Source organism: Pavona decussata, unplaced genomic scaffold (assembly GCF_977016875.1).
Source record: "Pavona decussata unplaced genomic scaffold, jaPavDecu1.1 SCAFFOLD_210, whole genome shotgun sequence".
NCBI lineage: Eukaryota > Metazoa > Cnidaria > Anthozoa > Scleractinia > Agariciidae > Pavona > Pavona decussata.
In genome coordinates, this window is record NW_028145615.1 from 38,834 (window position 1) to 59,397 (window position 20,564).

The 20,564-nt window shown below is 39.4% G+C and overlaps 3 protein-coding genes across 5 annotated transcripts in view; 1 reads left to right on the forward strand and 2 right to left on the reverse strand.

The window, feature by feature from the left end:
• LOC146460549 (uncharacterized) overlaps window positions 1–20,564 on the reverse strand; it is a 23,930-nt gene continuing 3,366 nt past the window's right edge. The window contains exons 1-3 of one of the 3 annotated variants that reach the window (XM_085087927.1): window positions 15,696–15,883; window positions 14,425–14,643; window positions 1–2,472 (exon numbers count right to left, since the gene is read on the reverse strand). In XM_085087927.1, the coding sequence (XP_084944053.1) occupies window positions 254–2,472; window positions 14,425–14,539 (2,334 nt within the window). In that variant the 5' untranslated portion in view covers window positions 14,540–14,643; window positions 15,696–15,883 and the 3' untranslated portion in view covers window positions 1–253. Of the gene's footprint in view, window positions 2,473–5,987; window positions 6,126–14,424; window positions 14,644–15,695; window positions 15,884–20,564 lie in introns of those variants that run through there. The other 2 variants (XM_085087928.1, XM_085087926.1) reach the window with 2 other exon arrangements.
• Window positions 18,884–20,016, reverse strand: LOC146460550 (uncharacterized). Its single transcript, XM_085087945.1, has one exon. It carries the CDS (start codon window positions 19,998–20,000, stop codon window positions 18,939–18,941), a length of 1,062 nt encoding a protein of 353 aa, XP_084944071.1. The 5' UTR covers window positions 20,001–20,016; the 3' UTR covers window positions 18,884–18,938.
• The window catches only part of LOC146460551 (receptor-transporting protein 3-like), an 8,643-nt gene continuing 7,038 nt past the window's right edge, over window positions 18,960–20,564 (forward strand). The window contains exons 1-2 of the mRNA XM_085087953.1: window positions 18,960–19,091; window positions 20,288–20,374. The gene's annotated coding sequence lies outside the window, so the exon portion shown is untranslated. The remainder of the gene's footprint in view (window positions 19,092–20,287; window positions 20,375–20,564) is intronic.

Genomic DNA, 20,564 nt, shown 5'->3' on the forward strand with positions numbered 1-20,564 from the left:
TAAAGTCAACGGTTAATTTATTCTTTGTTTTACTAAAGTTTTATCACGTTAGTTCTTATAGCAGTTACGTACTGCGAAAAAACTCTGTTGAGACTCCTCTGTAATACGCCAACCACCAGCTCCCTCTCTAGGGAATTCAAATTTTGTCATGAACCTCCCCTCCCTCCAATAATAAAAATTCTATTGTGAAATAAAGGCTTTTAAACACTCTTCTCATCGCTTATTACTGTCACGGTAATCATTCGTATGGAAATTAAGAAAATATTGCAGGCCAAAGTCTTTCAAAATAGTGGCCTTCCTCAGGGTTCTGATGGTCATTCACGAAGCTAATAGCTTTTTTGTAAAACTCGATTGGATGCTTCTTAATCATGTCCCGGGTTGCCGAGAAACATCCCGCGGGACAAAATACGTAATGGCCAGGTGGGTGTTCCACGCCAAACAGTTCATGGTAAAATTCTCCCATAGTTAACTTAGCACGTCGCATTACACCAGTATTTAGTTCATTTAGCCATTTGCCAATGTGGTGAATCCTTCCCCAGTTTCCTTCACTACCCAAAGCTTTGCAAGTAATGCCCTTTTTTATGTTATCAAGGAATTCATCCAGAGTTCTAAAGCAAAATTGAGACAGTTTCTCGCCCTGAACGAAAACAGTGAAATCAGCCAGCTTTTCATAATTGTTAATAATGTGATGCAGGTAAGTATGACTCTCGCGTCCAACATTTGGTAACTTTTCCCAGGCATACAATCCCATTGGCGGAGGCTGTAAATCTGTCCCCTTATGATAAACATGGCAATGACTGGCATGTGGCGCAAGCCAATCAAGATTTTCGTTATACTGAGCAATCACAAACTCGTAATCTTGCAGACGCTCTTTGAAAAACTGGCGACCAGTGTTTTTCCTGGAATTGACAAGATTTGCATCAAAGTAAGTTTCCTCTGGGATTCCTCGTACTAGCTTGTCGCTGATTTCAACACCCTGCATGAACGAGTGGTCTTGATTGGCAACCTCGTATCGCCAGCCTCCAAACCGACCTCGGGAGTAGATACCTTTGGATTCCAACCAAGGTTGGACCTTTTCAAGAATCCCTTCTCTGTTGACAGAAGGCACTGGATAGCCATGGTCCAGTCGTCGATAGTATTTTGAAACAACCATTTCCGATGTAATGAATCCGTAAGTGATTAAGGCTTGAATGGTAGCATCAATCAAATGTTCCTTTGTCCAATGTTCTGGATTGGTGTTTCTCAAAGGTTCAGCCGCCTCACACATGAGTGACCACTGTTTCCCAGGCTCTGGAACATGATCATCTGAGTAACTGGAGAAAACCGTTATACGATAGAAAGGAGCATCAGAATCAGGAAAGTACATCCAGGACTTGCTTGAGAGTGTTTCAGGAGGCTGACCTGTCAGTCCAATGCCTATCACGTGAGTATGTGAATAAACTAGCTGAGATGTCAGTTTTTTCATTTCTTCTAGAGAACTATCTTGCCCCTGTATCATATTGACAAATATATCGAGTGGCACTGTTGATATTAAAGAGTCAAATTTGAATTCCTGGACAGCTTTTGACTGTTCACCACTCTCTACTATTATAGATTTTGTGTCGATGTTTATGCCTGTAACTTTGTGATGGAACCTAAACCACTCGTGTGGAAGAAGATCGGCAACTGCTTGCCATATGCCACCTGTTCCGTTGTACTTTGGGAATCGAAAAACATTATTAGGTCCCCAAGCCGAGTCTTTTGCTGGAGTTCCACTGTCAAAGGCTGCAATCTTAGCTTTAATCTTGGCGATGTCTGGAACAGCAACTCGCTCACCGACCCAGACTGAGTTCATCTCCGTAGGATCTACAGTCCAAACCTTTCGGTTGTACTTCCTCATGAACACCTCGCAAAGACCAGCGCCAAAATGGCGAAGAAGCCACTGGTCAAAGTTGGCAGGCTTTTCCTTCACTGGATTTGCAGCAACTTCTTCCAGGCCTGCTAAGCTCTTCTGTTGGTCCACTTTGTCCATCACCTCGATGTTGTTCTGCACAGGGTACGGAATAAATCTTCTTTTGCCATCAGATCCTTTCATGAAGGCATATGCTGCTCTTTGTTTCTCATTCCACTCCTTTACCGCCCTGTCAAGGGTCGCATCAAAATATTTATAATGCGAGAAGACCACATGTCCACCCATATCCCAAAGGAAGCCTTGATCATCTCTCTCAGATGAGGCAAGTCCTCCAGCTTTTCCACTTTGTTCAAATATGGCAACTGATATGTTAGAAAACTCTTTCTTAAGCTCATGAAGCCTTTGAGCTGCACCCAGAGCTGTTGGACCTGAACCGATAATGATGATGTTAAATTTACCGGCAATGTTAGACTCAGACTTATGGAGACTTCGATCTTTCCCAGTTGCTGTTGGTCTTGAACCAATCACGACGTCGAATTTCCTGGCATTGACATAATTCTTGTAAGGAGGGCGATCGCAATCTATATAATAATGTTAGAAATAAACAGGTGTCAATCAGTTTCTACATTTAGAATTGTACTGTTACGATTTTGATGGAAACAAACAGCACAGGGTCTACTTTCTACATTTTCTCGTGATGACGAAAATCAATCTTGTAATTGTTTCATTTACATTATACAAATATTCGTCTGTTCCATTTAGATTATACAAATATTTGTCTGTTGCTTGAAATGAAAAAGGTTGAATCTTCTGCCTATCTTTTATTCAGTAGCAACACTGATCCAACTAATCTGCATCTTTTCGATGGTTATCCGTTAGTAACGCTTCTTTGATTGATGTTTGTTAAACAGGCACTGCGTCGGAGATACGAAATGATTTCTCCGAAAAATAATAAACTAAAATGTGTTTTTAGCGTTTTCTTCAAAATAACGTCAGGGACTTGAAAAAATTGTTGCAATCCATTTCTATCCCAGCTGTCCACAAAAATGATAAATACTAGTTTCTTTCCACTATAGTAGGGTTATTTGTAAGAAAATTGAACCATTATATTAACTTTTCCATCGATGCAAGTATTTTTTTTTTCTGCTAAGTGACACAAAATATAAGTGCCACTTCCCCTTTAACACATTAAAAATCGGAAAGACGCTATTCGGTTGATAGCAGCCAAGATATAATGACAAAATTTTATTAAAAGACTATCAGAATGCAAAGAAACTATCCACGGATATTTTCACCGGCAGATGACCAAGATAGAGAGGGGTTCAAATTTGAAAACGTCTGGCGGACGTTTTCAAATTTCGCTGTTGTAACGCACTAAAAATCGCCAGTTGTACTATATTTTGGTTCAACCTTTCGTCTTAGAATCACTATTAATATTTCTTTGAATTAACGATTGAGAAATTAATTAACACAGTGTTCAAAGTTTAAATTTAGTGAATTTTGGCCAAAAATCATGATATATCCCATCTCCCATGATACTGCCCCTTTAAAACATCCAGAACAGTACAGAACACGTGAACACACTAGTTGAAACGTAATACTAGAAATTCCCAAGCAGTGATGACAACTGGGTTGGCCCAGGCTTTCAAGGTAATTTTCCAGGTAGTATTTCCCTAGTGGGCGAGACAACTCAGAATGTCACATTCTATATAGTTAACCCAGTAAATAAAAAAGTTTTTTCTCATTGTTTTTTATTTTTTAACCATTGAAATTATGGTTACAACACGATCAGTATGGGGTATCGTTTTCCAGTAGAACTTTATCAAGTTTATAGACAATTTATGTTATGTCATAAATTAATCTACGAAACAAGCTCCCTCGTGGCAAGTCTGAACAACGTCCTTCTCAGAGCTGGGCCACAGGGTCCTGCCACCGGGCACCTACTCTGAACAGAGCCTAAAACGTGATGACTTGCTGATCGGTCTCATTTTATTGATTGTATGAATAAAGTATTATTATTATCAGGGACCGGGACCTCCGAATTTCAAGTCCAGCGCCCTACTGAACCGCTCGCCCACGTGGCGTCTGGTTATGTGTCCTGTAGTCCGCCAAGATTAAAAGCGACCTTAAGATGAGACGACGACATCGCCAATGAAAACAGAACTTAAAAATAACCTTTCCATTTTCAGAATAAATGCACGATAATTTTTTTCCATTTAGCTTGTGTACTGTGGCTGGTGGGACGTTTTATGGGGGACGTAAACACGTGACGACGAATTTTTCTTTCTCTTTCTAAACTTGGGTGCGGTGTTCAAGAATTCAGCTCCAGCAAATTTCACCTACATTTGACTTTTAAAGCGAGTGGGAATATTCGCGACGACGTTTGCAAACACGAGAATTCATTTTAATAGTGACGCTTTCGCTTCCGTAGCCGTCGTCGTTGCTAAGGCTCCCTCAAGCCCCAGACAGTGTCGTTGAAGACGCACTAGAGCCGATGGTTGCCCTGGAAACATAATCGTTCTTGAGGCCCTTTATACTTGGCGAACTATGAGAGGCATAACCAGAACAATGGGGATACAGTCCATCCAAGACGCACGCATCTCTTAAGAATTTAAGAAAAGCACCATTTATTGTTTAGCTTTGGTTTATTATTTGTAACTTTTATAATCCTAGTTAGGTAGATAGATAGTTAGTTGATAATGATAATCTAAGTAGCTGATGGAAAAACCGTGTATAAATAAAGTTATCCTATCCTATCCTAATTAGTTTACCAATGAATAATTAGCTATGAATAGCTTTAGCAATACTGTATTTGTTATAGTCATGCAAATAAAGCTTGTTGTTGTTGTTCCATTTCTAGCATTAAACGGCCAATTTAGAAAACATTTGTTACCATGGGCTCTTGTGACCACGTCAACCAAATTTTTCGTCGAACCACGCTATGACACTTTCTCGATAATTATGTCAACAACCATTGTTTACCTTGCATTAATTTTTTTATGTATATTCCATCAAACAACTGACAAAGAACCACGTATTGTTGTAATATTTTCCGATTTCGCTGTTGTTACGCTGTGCTCAAAACACATATATTCCTGTAGGAAAAGTAAATTATTTTCGATTTACTGACTTTTCTAAAGTCGAGATGTACCCACTCAGTTCTGTCTCCGTTGACCCTTTAATGAGTTACGAACAGAAGTCATCAAAAATTCAGTTCATGTTGTACTTTAAAGTTGTTCGAAATTAGCATAAAGTGTTATGTTTGATCGACGACGCTTTACATGAAAAGAACTGAACACGAAAATGTAAAAACTTGCTTCAGCGCCACCGGCCTTATGTCTTTACTGCAGTGCATGGTTACCCCGTCAAAACTTATGCACTTCTCGCGTTTATTTCGAGTAATTTAACAGACTAAACACTTACTAAAACATCATTTCCCAACGCGACGAAAGCATATTAAACGTACCGATTAATCGAGCCGATTTGGCCCAATTTGACAAAGAAAACCAACGAGCGGACGCAAATCGGTCCGATTTATAAATATATGTGGCAGTGCTACAGATTTTTGGAATCGGGCCGAATTTCACCCCTCGCTACACCGACAGAAAACCGAGAAATCGACCGGATATTGTAACGTGTAAATTGGCCCAAGCGATCGGTTATCGGTGTAAATCAGCCGTCCTTCTCGGCTACTGTAACGACGAAGTTCAGCGAGTGACCATTCAACTTCAATCGTATATCACGAGCGTCCGGTTGAGTATTAAAACTGAACAACGGCAACATATTTTACAAGCCAGGCATGTAAACAACCGATCGAGGAAGTATAAACGTACGAACACGTTCATTCGTCCTATTAAATCAATAACATACTCTTCGCCAGTTGATATCGCCGGATATCTGCTGAAATGCAGCGATTTAAAACATCAAAAGAAGGTAATGGCGGGTTTTTACAGACGGAAAACGTGCAAACAGAGGCGAAACCAGAGCACGATTCTTCGTCATGTTCAAAAATAATATTAAACTACCCACCAGCTTCAGTTGTTACGATCGGCATGACAAGCCTGTCCAAATTAAAGAGGCAAAAAGTCTCGCTTACCGTGCAAACAAACTTGCTTAGGTCTTGCCTTGAAATAAAACTGAAACACAAGGAGGCAATGAAAAGCAGCCAGAAAACCCAAGAAAAGAACGCAAGTCAACTTCCACGAAGCCATGTTTATAATCAAGCTGTCATCAAGCTGCCATCTTGAATCGCAAGGCATTATGGGACGTCACGGCAGCAGGACCGCACTGGTCAGTGGTTACTCGGATGGGAGGGAGTAGGCGGGGATGGGGGGGGGGGGGGGGGGGTTAGATTGGGACTAATCAGAGTTTCATTTTCAATCAAATTTTCCCCCCTGTTAAAGCGGGGATAAGATTGTATTGACCCACCATCTCTACCAAAAGCAAACATGTTGAGACTGTTCAGGAGGGCGACAGACAGCCAGGGGTATTCTTACTAAGAGTGCTTTCCATTCATCAGAAGTAGCCGGTCGGACCGCCCACTCTGTAAATGGAACGCGTCATTTTAGGGGACGTATCACGCAAATTTGCTGTCATCTCAAAACCCCAAAAAAATGTTTGTCTATCAGCAGAAACAAAGAAATAATTATCAAGTTTATTATAATTATCCCCCCAGTGCAATAAAACTGTCGATTAGTGCCTCTGGCCAGAGACAGAGTAGGTCGGTATGGATTGAAACTTGAAAAATGCTAGGTTAATGTTTTTCAAGTTCTCGCATTTCTGTTTCAAAATTAAACGCGCCAGAACAGATCACGAGTTGTTCCTTTCAAAAATTGAGTTGATTTCTTTCCTCTCGTCATTCTAGAATTATTTGGCAGCTTTTTGAAGGTCTCATCATTTTTAACAAAATGTATCAAAAAACCCATGATACTGCCCCTTTAAGGGAATGGTGCTGCAAAATCTTGAAAACGAATCACTCCGAAACTGGTACGCGCTACTTTGAAGAAACTGGAAGGACTGGGATAAAACTTATCAAGAGAGGATAATCGTCATCCTCTATTGAACTTATCCAGCTTCCAAATGGTACATTCCGTTTACGAATGACCTTCTAGTCAGCCAGTTCTGACAAATGGAAAGCGCCCTAAGCGAATCAGCCACTTAACAAATCGACGGCAGTTTTCCATGTTCTATACTCTTATAGACCATAAAATGACGTCAAAAAATTTTCTAAACTCAAGTGGAACCACGAGCTGCAAGCGAGTGGTTTCACTGCCAAGTTTTGGACATTTTATGGCGTCATTTTATGGTCTATAAGAGTATAGACCATAGAAAACTGCCGTCGATTTGTTTTTTACAATAACATGGAAAAAGTACGAGCGGAATTGGTTTTATTTTCCGTTAAGAAAACGCGCGCGTTACATCTGACGTCATTTTTATTGTCTCTACTCTTATAGACAATAGCTATGAGCCAATCAGCGCGAAGGAATTTGGACAGTTATTGTAAAAATCTGTTTATTTTGTGTTGTTATATGTTATACCTTGGTTTTGTACGTTTACAGCTGGCAATGCAAACTGGGTAAATTCAAACGTGGAATACTGACTTCTACTAAAAGGAATAATTATGATTAGCGAGGTCATCTGAACACGGCTTTATATTTTTTACTCAGAAGCTTCCTTTCCCTGGCTTTGCCTAGTCGCCAGGTATCTTGATGAATTTTGAATTTGTAAATGAGTAAATGAACATTTCACAGTCTAACCGGCTTTGTAACATGACTTTTGTCACATGTCACACGGAAAAGAAAAACATACAGCGGAACCTCGATTTAACGAACCTCTATACTGATTGCGAAGTCCTCGGTATAACGAATGATATTCTCTAGCCGGCTTTTTAAAATGTATGGAAAAGAACCTCGATAAAACGAACCAATTTCCCGAGTCCCTTAGCACTTTGTTAAATCGAGGTTCCACCCCAGCAAGAATCGAACCCAGGTCTCCCCGGATGCTAGTGGGTGTGATGACCACTATACCATAGAGGCGAGTAGAATCATTCGCAGGTCATTTCATTTCATTGTATTCTATTAATTGTTTATTGCAATAACATAGGAAAAAGAGGCAACGAAATATTCTTAGCTTAAATACGCCAAACTCGTAAATTTGATAAGAATTGCAAGGAGCAGATCGCAAACAGTTTATTTTCAAAACTATGATGACCTACACGGATGTTATTTTATTTAAAACAAGCGATAAGCGATATAGCTGTCATCCAAAGTCTATGAAGGTTCTCAAAGGTAAAGTATATGAGATAATCAGTGATCTCTCAGCCCCGTCAAGACCTGATCACTGATTATCTCATATGCTTAACCTTTGAGAACCCTCAGAGACTTTTTACCGTTTGGATGGTACTGTATGTCCACTGATTTCCTTTATTTTCCGTTTTTCTTGTGTTTTCTTTCATTTTGCCAAAAGGACGTAAAAGCAGCAATTTAGAGATAGTCTTGATGAAGAGAACAATTTTCCGCCTTATATTGATCATATTTGTAATTCCATCCGTAAACTGACAATGGCACAGGAGTTGCCGAAACATGTCTTTAAAATTTAAAAGTCTTGTTCTCTTCATCAAGATTCTTAAATTTTCTTTTTAACAAATCGATGGCAGTTTTCTATGGTCTATAATACTCTTATAGACAATAGCTACAAGCCAATCAGCGCGCGGGAATTTTGACAGTTATTGTAAAATCTTGAATGGAAAAATGGACAAGTATTATTTAACTTAACTAACAGATTAAGTTTAAACATTAGTCCCCGTATTTACGTGTGCAGTGGACGGACATCAATTACCAGACGTTTGATTCTGCTACACGGATTTAACATCTCATGGTTGCTAAGAACGTATGTCTTCAAGAAAGTCTATGAATCAGGTTAACTATTTTAACTCTTTTACGCTATTATTTTGAATTATATTGCAAAGTTAGCTCTATAGAACATTTTTTAAAGTTTTAGCGCTTTAGAAATGCATTTTGCTATGTGTTATCATTAAGAATAAGAAATTATATCGAGCTATAGTACTCTGGAAATTAAGAGAATATTGTAGGCCACATTCTTTCAAAATAGTGGCCTTCCTCAGGGTTTGGATGGTCATTTACGAAAGTGATGGCTTTTTTGTAAAACTCAATTGGATGCTTCCTTATCATGTGACGGGTTGCCGCGAAACATCCCGCGGGACAAAATGTAAAACTGCCAGGTGGGTGTGGAAATCCAAATAGTTCTTGAAAAAAATCACCCAAGGTCGACTTAGCTCGTCGCATTACACCACTGTTTAGTTCATTTAGCCATTTGCCAATGTGGTGAATTCTTCCCCAGTTGTCCTGGGGTCCCAAAGGTTTGCAAGTAATGTTCTTTTTTATGTTAATAAGGTAATCTTCTGGAGTACTAAAACAAAAATAAGACAGTTTCTCGCCCTGAAGAAAAACAGTTACTTCAGGCAGGTTGTCATAATTGTGTATAATGTGATGCAGGTAAGTGTGACTCTCGCGTCCAACATTTGGTAACTTTTCCCAGGCATACAATTCCATTGGCGGAGGCTGTAAATCTGTCCCCTTATGATAAACATGGGCGTGGTCGGCATGTGGTGCAAGCCAATCAAGGTTTTCGTTGTAATGAGCGATCACAAATTCGTAATCCTGCAGGCGCTTGTTGAAAAAGCGTCCAGTGGACGTTTTATGAAGACTTTGATCCTTGCCCGGAGCTGTTGAAGCGGAATCAGTGATAGTGTTGAATTTGCCGGCATTGTTAGACTTATGAAGTCTTTGATCCTCGCCCGGAGCTGTTGAAGCGGAATCAGTTATAATGTTGAATTTGCCGGCATTGTTAGACTTATGAAGTCTTTGATCCTTGCCCGGAGCTGTTGAAGCGGAATCAGTGATAGTGTTGAATTTGCCGGCATTGTTAGACTTATGAAGTCTTTGATCCTTGCCCGGAGCTGTTGAAGCGGAATCAGTGATAGTGTTGAATTTGCCGGCATTGTTAGACTTATGAAGTCTTTGATCCTCGCCCGGAGCTGTTGAAGCGGAATCAGTTATAATGTTGAATTTGCCGGCATTGTTAGACTTATGAAGTCTTTGATCTATGCCAGAAGTTTTTCGCGCAAAATCCATGATAATGTTGAATTTACCGCCATTGTTAGACTTATAAAGCCTTTGATCCTTGCCCGGAGCTGTTGGAGCAGAATCAATGATCATGTTGAATTTACTATCAGTGTACGTCTTGTTATTAGGCTCACGAAGTTCCAGAGTGGTTGGATCTGAACCAATGTTGCTGGCACTGTAAGTTTCGTTATCAGGGTGATTGCAATCTATAGCAAAAATGTTAGAGAATAAATAGTTGTTAAATAATTTTTTGTGTTTACAAAATGTAGTGTTACGATTATGACGTAAACAAACACGGCACAGGGTCTACTTATTACATTTTCGTGTAATGAAGGAAATCAAACTTGCGATTTTTCAATGCAAGGTTACGCCAATAATAGTCTGTTTGAAGAAATGAAAAAGATAGACTCTTCTTGTTTTCCCTTTATTTTACAGCAACACCGATGAGACTATTCCGTGCAACTTTTCGTTAGCTACCCACGGGGAGGCTCTGCCGGAGCTAACCACTGTCATGGAGATTTTGCTGTATGTTAGCCAAAATTAAACAGCTCAAATATTTGATAAAGAATCCCTTCTTTAATTTGAAATTGCTCTTAGAGCACCGGGAGGAAAATATGAGAGGAATTCTCCGAGGAAGACTATAATCAATTTTTTAGCGATTTCTTCAAAATGCATAGGAGGAACTTGACAAAAGTTGGCCAATTTTTTCAAGTTGCAATCCTTTTCCATCCAAGCTGATGGAAAAGACATGCGCAGACTAAAATGATTGATATTAGTTTCTGTGCACTAGTAGGGTTGTTTTTACAATATCGACCCATTATTTCAACGTTTCCATTGATACAAGTATGTTTTTTCACTATTCAAAGTGACACTAAAATAAGTGACTGTAGTTTCTGTGCATTATGTATAGTAGGCTTGTTTTTACAATATTGACCCACTATTTCAACGTTTCCATTGATACAAGTATGTTCTTCGCTATTCAAAGTGATGTAAAAATAGGTGACACCACTTTAAGTAAAAACAATCTGTTCAAACAATGAAACGAGTCTATCGTTAGCATACTCATGAGGGTCAAAACTGAAATAACATCGCCAATGGCGACATGCCTTGGTTGTATAGTTTTTGTAAGGTTTTCGTCTGATTTCCAGTTTTCGGAAAGAAGGTATATCACTGCCACTGATATTGATCGCCGTACGAAAACAACATACATCTCTGAAAATTGAAAGTAGCTATTTGTGGAAAACGTACCGTAACGCTGTTTTCACCAGCGACGGAGTCGTCAGCTCGATAGAAGGTGCGATCAAAATGAAACATCGGAGTCGCAAGCAATTTTTCAGTTTGTGCTTTTGATTCTGTCGCTTACGATCAAGTGAAATGTTAAAGGACAGAGTTTAGTACTCAAACCAAGACGTAGAATTAAAGTTGTGAGCAGTTTAATTTGGAAGTTCTTGAGCATACAAGGTCGAGCGTACCCAAGGGCGAGCTGAATTCAAGTCAGTAATCGAACGCATTACAAGCAGTTGGTTTTCCTTAAAGATAAGTATTATTGTTATGCGAAAACTAGGTGTCCTTAGCTGCCATGAGTCCGAAAGCTAAAAGAATATGAAACTGGGTAGGATTTATTTGCTTGTGCAAAAATTTGGAAATACGAAGATATCTGAAACCGAGCTTCGATACAGCAATTCAAATCGCTAGTCTGAAACGTTACCGCAAGTTTTACTGAGATTCTGTCGAAACGGATTTTAGTTTAAGGCTGAAAAGAAAGGTAAAATTTTACTGAAAATAGTCCAGTTGACAACAATGGACCTAAGAGGTGTTAAAGTGTGCGAACGAACTAAGATTTTAATGAGGTTTGCTAAACTAATAATTATGCGAACTTCGGCTTCAAGGTGTGTGTGAACGTTTTCCCATTTCACAGCTGAAAACACCTTCTAAAGAAAGTAATTGCTTTTGTTTTAAGATAAGTTTCTAAAGGTGTTGTTTCCCTTAATTGAAAACTTAAACAACAAAATGCTAAGAACTCAGTTTGTATGAAGCAAAAAATGGAATTCGAGAAAGCGGATAAATATTTAGGCTTCAGTGAGAAGTGAATATAATAGGGTAAAATAGAGCTAAATATTATCGTACTTTTTTATCTGAACATTGAAGTTTTAGAATTTCTAGGAATAAGCCAAAATATACGCTTACAGAAAACCAGATTGTCGATATCGGAAGCAGAAGCGGAAGAATAAAATAATCGCGATGCCCGAGAAAAAGCATCATAAGCGCACTCGGAAGAAAATGTAACCAGCTTTAAACAATTTGCATCTTTAAAGAATTCCTTTCAAATCATGGAATTGGCCTCAAAATTCAAACTTCAAGAAAGTCCTTCTTCTTCTCCAAGTACAACCTGAAATGTAGAAACATTTCCTTCGTACGTCTTCGCGCCTTTTGTATATATGAGCTTTTTCCTTGGTTTGGTTCGCCTGAAAAGGTAGCCAATCATGTGGTTTTTGCTAGCATCATTCCATTTGGTAAATAAGGAAGGTAGGTCGCCAGTTTACAGAGTATAGAAGAACTCAAAGAAATCGCACGCATGCAAAGGCATTTTACTGGCGTGTACCGCGTGCAGCCTTCGAAGTACCCGCGTGCACTGAGTATAGAAACCGCACCTGGAGATCTGGAAGAAATATTAATGAAAAAGTCATCTGAATCATACTCCTTTTTTGTATTGTCCGTTGTCACCATTTTGAATTTTTATTCTTATAACATTTATGTTGGACTGTCCTTTTTAGTCAGAATGGAAATTTAAGATTCTGAGAACGGTATTAGTGAAAGCTATTTTCAGCAAGTTAATTAAGTAGCTTAAATTTGGCGTACATCACGGAAATTTTTGGCTTGTACACAAAACGTGCGCGAAAGATACTCGCGTGTGCAGGAGCCGTACAGTGGAACCCCAATACAACCATGTACCAACTAGGAAAATATATTCGGACGTTAGGAATGAAACCCTGTTTGTTTGAGGAAAAACAACCGAAATCTTCGTTATATCAGGTTTGTGCTAACACACTCAATTTGCTGAATTTTTCATTTTATAAGAACTGATGAGAAAACTGAAGAGACAGTGGATAAAGGTCATAAGAGGTGTGGATGTCATGTGCCGTCTAGCGGTATACAACAAGCTTTCAATGAAATCTAATAGGGAAACACTCCATGATGGGATTAACGTCCAGAAATAATTACACCGGAATGTATTGTGCTCACGGAAGGTTTATCGGCAATAGTTAACGATCGATAGCTTCATCAGCCTGCTTGGCTCGCGAACTAATATAGGAACAAACAAAGTTGAGAGGAGGGGAGGGGGAGAGGAGGAGAAGTTTTCTTTCCACTTCCTCTGCCCCCCTCCCCCCTCCGTTCTCCATTATTTTTGCTACTTCTGCTCGGTTGCTAATTAGGTTCATTTCTTGAGCATCCGCTCGCCTGGAAAGGAAAAAGATTGCGATGCATGGCTATGCTTAGATAATCAGCCCTGTGTGCGACTTTTCGATCAGACATCGTAGCTACCAATCGATATCAATCGATTAATTACTAACAACTAGTGCTGATTGATCGATTCATTGGGTTACCGATGATTGTCTTGTACCGACACAATTACAAAGCACTGCTTACGAATTGGATTAACCCTGGGGGGGTCAACGGAAAACAGTCACAGTTTGGTGAAAGAGTTACATTTTTGTGGAAAATGATCGGCTTATGTTCATTTTTCTGTGGGATAGATATATTTACAAAGGGTTGCGTCGGTTGTTATTTCTCGATTATGCCTTAGTTGTCCAGTTTGTTATGCTCGGACCGTTCCAGGCCTTTATTGAATATTTGAATGGGCAAATAAAATGCTTGATTGATTGACTGATTGATTGACGGCAACCTATTAAGCGCCATGCACGTAAACACAAATTCGTGCTCAGAATACTGTATCATGTTTTCAAACGACAGATTTACATTTACGTTTCCTCAATAGAATTAACAAATAGATGGGAAAGCTCAAAAGAATTCCGGCCTTTTCTTAACGCGAAATTATTTCACTTCACTTAAAACGAAATAAAGGCGAACAGCGAACGGACGTACACGCAGGCTGATATGCTCTGATGGACACGTGACTATTTTTTGCCATTTGTCGTTTCTCGCTGCGTTTCTCGTCAACGTCTCGAAAACGTGATCGTAAAACTCTCTGATATTACTGAACTGATCTACAGAAACGAAGAAGAAGAGAATAATTGGTTTTCACAAATGGAAAGAGTATATATAATCCGAAGCGAGAGCAAAGCAACTTCGTCATAATCATTTAAAGCTCATTGTGATTCGGTCAGGAATACAATCAAACAAACAGACCAAATAACCTCTCTCACTTACCTTGAAAGCAAAAATTGTTAAGTCTTGCCTTGATATAGAAGTGAAACACCAAAAAGCAATGCAAGGCAGCCAAGAGACCCAACGAAAGGATACAAAGCAACCTCCACGAAGACATGTTTCAGATGCTTATTTCCCACGATCATAGAGAGTGTTGAATGTTTTTGACGGCTTCCGGCAACGTTTACGTCACTTCAAGTCTGGAGGTCAAGCTGTCAAGTCCTGCGGAAGTTTAAACAGAAAAAGATTTAACAACATTCCATTTTCTGAGAATTATTGTCTCGGAGATCGGAGTACAAAGGTTAACAATGTACTGACAGCCTTCTCTTCTTTATGTTTATTTTGAAGATAAGTCAGTAATTGAAAAAAAAATTATATATATATATATATATATATATATATATATATATATATATATATATATATATCTAGCAATTATTCACCGAAGTGGAGGTGAATGGATACCTCTTTATACTATCCGAGCTCGAGGTCCGTACTGAAAGTTACGGACCGAGTTTTTCCCCGTTGATTTATGGCCCAAGCGCGAAGCGCCGCATGGGCCATTAATCAACGGGAAAGAATGAGCATCCGTAACTTACAGTATAGTCTCCCTCGCAGCCGTTTTTTGGGCTGTCACGCACCGCTCCCCCCAAAAAACAGCTGCGAGGGAGACTACTTACAGTACGGACCGAGAAAACGAGGTTAGTAAGATATTTATTATATCTCTGAGGTTAATCGGGCGCCCGGGAAAGGAAACTCTTAAATTTAGCGGGCCGTACAGTGAAGTACCTGAAATATGGCCCGCAAAATTTACCATTCACACCGCGCGTACTAACTCGCGGCTCGGTAAATATCCATCCCTTTCACGATACTGAGGTGAATAATTGTTTTAGTATATACTACACAAGCTGAATAACTAGCAGGACCAAAAAATTATTTTACTTCTGACAATATACCGACAAATGGTATGAAATTTTAAAATCACGCGCGCCACGCGGTAAGCGATTTCTTATTGTAGAAAGTTCCGTCTCGCTTTCTTGCAGACAAATAAAACTTTTGGAGACAGTTGTTTAGTTCCTACGCACCCTGCTAGCAGAGCCTTTCTTTTGTCTGCTCGATTTTGGCGTTCGCGTGAAAGTTGAAACCATGCTGAAAACTATTAAATGTTTCATTGTTTTCATTGTAATTTTAGTGCACGGCAGTTTTCGTAAACAAGGGATCGTATTTTCATTTTTCGCCTAACAATATGAGATTGAAAAGATTAAATAACTTACCATTTAATGCCGTCAACCAAACTATGTATCTCTTTTAACAGCCGCCTCGTTTATCGAAATAATTTCCTCTTAAGTAACCGTGGCGAAACGGGGATCCATCTTGTTTCTCCTCAGCTGCTCGGAGGTGAATAGTACTTGGCTAATCACTTCCGAGCTAGCCAATCAGCGTGCGCGAAAAGTACTATTCACTTCAATAAGTAAAATAATTTTTTGGATCACTAGTTATTCAGCTCGTGTGGCATATACTAAAACAATTATTCACCTCAGTGTCGGTGAAAGTGATGGATATTTACCTAGCCTACGTGTAGCCGTACCCACTTCGGGGGGTGGGTACGGCTACACGTAGGCTAATATTTACCTCACCGCTTGTTAATTATTAACACAGTATATTATATTATCTGTATATTTTATTTGTATAATATTGTATTGCATGATTAGAGGTTTACTGAAAAACTTCAGTAGAAAAATTGAAACTAACGCGGTCCGACGTTTCAAAGTGACTGTTTATTCGTGGTTTGAATTTAAATGAGCGAGTGTGTCATAAACAAGAAAAGACAAACTAAGGAAATAACGTTTTCTCACCTTGGATGTATTTGTCTGCAATCATGCCGTGACCATCGCTGGTCATCACATCGGCAGCAGTTACGTTTTCAATTGAGTGTCGAAAGTAATTTCGTATTTGCAGTGGTTTTGCTTTACTACGCTCTGTGATTGGTTTGAAAAACTGTCGTTACTTTCTTAACTTATGAAAAGCAAGACCGAAAGCAATCGTGACTTGCTTGGTCGCGGCAAGCGCGGGCTATGTATTTGCTTCGAATTCTGATTGGTTCATTGCGCTGTTTAATTTCTAAAACGCGCGCGCTAGCGCGCGCGTTTTAGAAATTAACGGGTTATCGAAATTAAAAACCCCTTTACGGCTACCCCTAAAAATTTCACAGTTGTTCTTGAAGCGACTTTTAATTGAGTTATTAATTTAATTACGAATAATTAATTTTAGTTGTTAATTATTCTTTTAATTATGATAATTCAGTGATGATGATTGACGTTTTTGTTCAACTTGGTTCCCAGGGCTTTTCCCTTGTAAATTGGCAGGGGTGAGTTTACAAGGGGGGAACAAGGTTGACTTTAGTTTCAACGTTACGCGTCTTCACGAGTTAAAAACAGTAAATTGCTGTAGGTTTTAGAACAGCATCAAACACCAGTAACATTATTCAAACAACGCAACAATGATACTTGCAAACCTGCAGGTAGCTATTGAGCTTGTCATGCAAGGCGGGCGCAAGAAAAAGAAATATAGAATGAACGAATGAATATAAAATATTAATTTACAAACTCTAGAAGCAACTCAAGTTTAGTATCGTTAGCGCACATCATAGATAACGGCGTGTAGGACGATAATAATATACGTCGCCATTTTTTAAACTTTAAAGGGAACCTCCACTCTCACAACAAATTGACAGGTAAGCGTTGGAAATAGTGTCTGAATTCTAAATTTTTGTTTAAAACGTAGAAATGACATTCAAGTGTGTTAAAAATTAGATATGATTATCGACAACTTTCGCCTTTAAATTTCCTGGGGGCATCCATTTTGAATTTGATGACGTGTAATGGTTGCCGCTATTGTTATTCAGCAGAAGTTTTTTTTGTGTAAAACAATTGAGCAACCTTATTACGTCATGAAATCCAAGATGGCGGCGCGCGGGAAATTTAAAAGCGAAAATAGCCGATAATCAAAGCATGTTTTTTCCACCACTGAAATATTATTTCCATGTTTTCGAATGAAATTTCAAAGTAAATTGTATTTTTAATAGTGCAACGTTAACATGTTTCGAGAGTGGAGGTTTCCTTTAAAGCTCACACGCTTTATCTCAGAGACTCCAACCACCGAACAGACAAGTACTTTAGATGAAGTATTCCAAAACATTGTCAAGCCTGGAAGCACCTCTTCTTCACTTTCCAAATTTCGACCAAGGAAACATTTGGCAAACGCTCCACCGACTCACGTCAATGCCGCTTTTAGAAAAGAGATGGATGATCGTTCTGAGCGGGAATGAATCGATCTATTTCCTAAAGCACCAGTATGGTGATGTACGGAGACATGACTCGAGGTCATCGGAAAAGGAGTCAGCATCCTTGCCGCCATATCGTCCTTCAATGCCGGCATAGCCTCGTTCTTCCCTCTCTTCTTGTTGAACTATATGTTTTATTATTCTACGTATTGTAACTGATAGTTTATTACACTGATTGTAGGTATTAAAAACCGTTGTATTGCTATCTTTTAGTTGTTAGAGTAATTCGGCAGCCTTTTTTGTTTTTGCCTGGTGAAAGAGGTGTTTTAATAAAACTTAAGTCTATGTCTGACTTGCGGGTTTAAATTGATTCTATCCTTCAAACGGCGGGCGCCGGGCAAATTTGCAGCGAATCTGACGTTATAACTGACAGAGCTTGCAGGAAGGCTTCGAACTTGACGAGCATTTCGCGTCGCTTCGATAACTTCTAGGCGTCAAAACACAGTTATCAACAAACTCATCTTCCAGTCCGTTAGGGAACAGAATTCAGTGTAAAGGGAATCTAGAATCCAACCAGTGAACAGTCCAGCCTTCCAGCCGCAGACGACTTTCATGAGTGTCGCTTGCTAAGTCGACAGTGCTATCGCAAAGGCAAGTCACCACACTGGATGTTAAAGGTTCTGGTGGAATTGCAGTAACATGACAGGAACAATAAATGTGATTTGGATAATTAACACATAAGACAAGTCAACCGTTGACGTATGTTCTTGTACTTATCCAGTTTTCATTCTAGAAGTTGTCCCCGGAGTGGGAAATGTGTCCAACTGTCTAAAGAAATTGGGGACATTTCCAAGATAAGAGGTGACATTACTTTAAACTCAATGGAAAACTGGGGACTTTTTTTCTGTTCAGTTATGACTGTTTTATCTGAATCAGATGCTTCTTATTATGCGCTGTTTAATAGCTGAGAAAAGAACCGAAGCACATGCTACTGGCAATGAACTGAACCCTTTATAATATTATCTATATCGAATAGTCAAGTCCAGGAATTTGAAGCTTTTGCTATTCGAACAAACAAACAAAGAAGAGAAAAACAAAACCAATATATACAGAGTAATGAACTGAATCGATAAGGTGTAACAACTGAACGCAGTCTAGTCAGCTTACGAAAAATATAGATGCATGGTAGAGCGAAAATATTTTATTCAGAAATATCGAGAACTAACGATTTGTCTCATTCTTGCTTTGCTTTTTTAGGGTTGGTTTCCACTGGATTAGGATCTGAAAATGTCAGTTGTCGTTTTGCGCAATCGACCAGCGGCCTTCGCCGCAATAAGGCGGCCTTAAAGATTAAACGGATTCTTTCATCATGCTCATCGCTGAAATGGTAAGCTAAATCTATTTTCTTACTCGGAGAATCTACAAGAGTCTTACCCCTTAGAGAGGAAGTGTCATAGAATTCTCCTGCTCTTGCCGCAAAGGGCATTAAGTCTTCATCTAAAGTTTTACGTTCTTTTAAGAGCCTTTCCATAGTAAGGAACAGTTCGGTATCGATGCGACATTGTGGAAATTTCTTCAACAGGTCTACAATGTTTGAATAATTGTTCTTTTCCAGGAGTTTTCTCAGGAGTGAATTAGTTGCGAGGGAATCACCAATCGCATCATGGAGTCCTTCTTTCCAGCATTCTTCGTTCCTCTCGAATAAAGAATATTCTTGCACGATTTGTTCCCCATGAGAATTTATACACGATAATTGATAATGAAAGGTTTGAGCCTTTTTCGGGTGTATTGAGAACTTGTTAAATAAGGTACCAGCTTTAAAATCTGGCAAATCCTTAAAATCCTCGTGAAACGTTTTGGCAGTTTTGATAGCAAGACGATAAACGTCAATCCACTGGATTTTTGAAAGAAGCTTCATGCCCTCTTCTTGGTCGGTGGCATCTTGGAGCCGGCAAAACTCTGCCACCAAAAAACTCCAGTCGAACAAGCAGTTGTAGCAAAAAACGTACTTTACGCCTTCCAAGAAATTTCGCAGCTTGGGTGCAATGTCTTCAAATGTTTGTTTATTTATGTTGAAAATCTTTGGCGAGATACCTTCATCCTCAAATCCATTTAGCTGCGAATATTTACTTTTTTTAGGGTTGAGATATGTCATCCACGGTTTTATCTGGTCATTCTCGACTTTTATAACACCTATTTGAATGATGCGGTCTTCTTTTCGATCACGTCCCGTGGTTCCGACGTCCAACACTGCATACACTGGCTCAAAAATCTGACATTTGCTAACGGAGCACATGGTTAAAATACTGGTAAGTGGTGACTCGGAAGGTCCAAAGTCATTACGGTCATAACTCGCTTCTTTCTCTCACTGGTCAGGACTGACACTGTTCACTGATTAGAAATTACTGACAATTGTAAAAGTTGAGACTGACTCTAGCAGATTTTTTGGGTTGTAGAAGAGAAGAGTATTTTCTTCTCAGCTCCCTCATCTGATCAACAGCAATTTTCAGTAACGAGTGCAGACAATTTGCAGAATTTGAAGCAGGAAATCTTAATCTGAGCTTGCCTTGTGTTCTCTTGTAGTTATGCTCGAGAAGACCGTCCTCGGAATGCTCATGTCCACGGAATCAGGCTCTGACTGCAACCGAAATGAAACCCAAGTATTAAAAGGTATTATTTTTCCATCATCCTGACCCTATATAATATGTACCAGAGGTTATTCCAAGGAGCTGAAAGAAAAGAGAGACGGTGGGAAGGAGGTGTTATCGAGCGATCATGTGTAGGATAAGCTTGCGTGTGGTAAGGTGAATCGCACGCTTCAGTCATGGAGCTAACATTTGCAGAATACGTTGGCGCATGG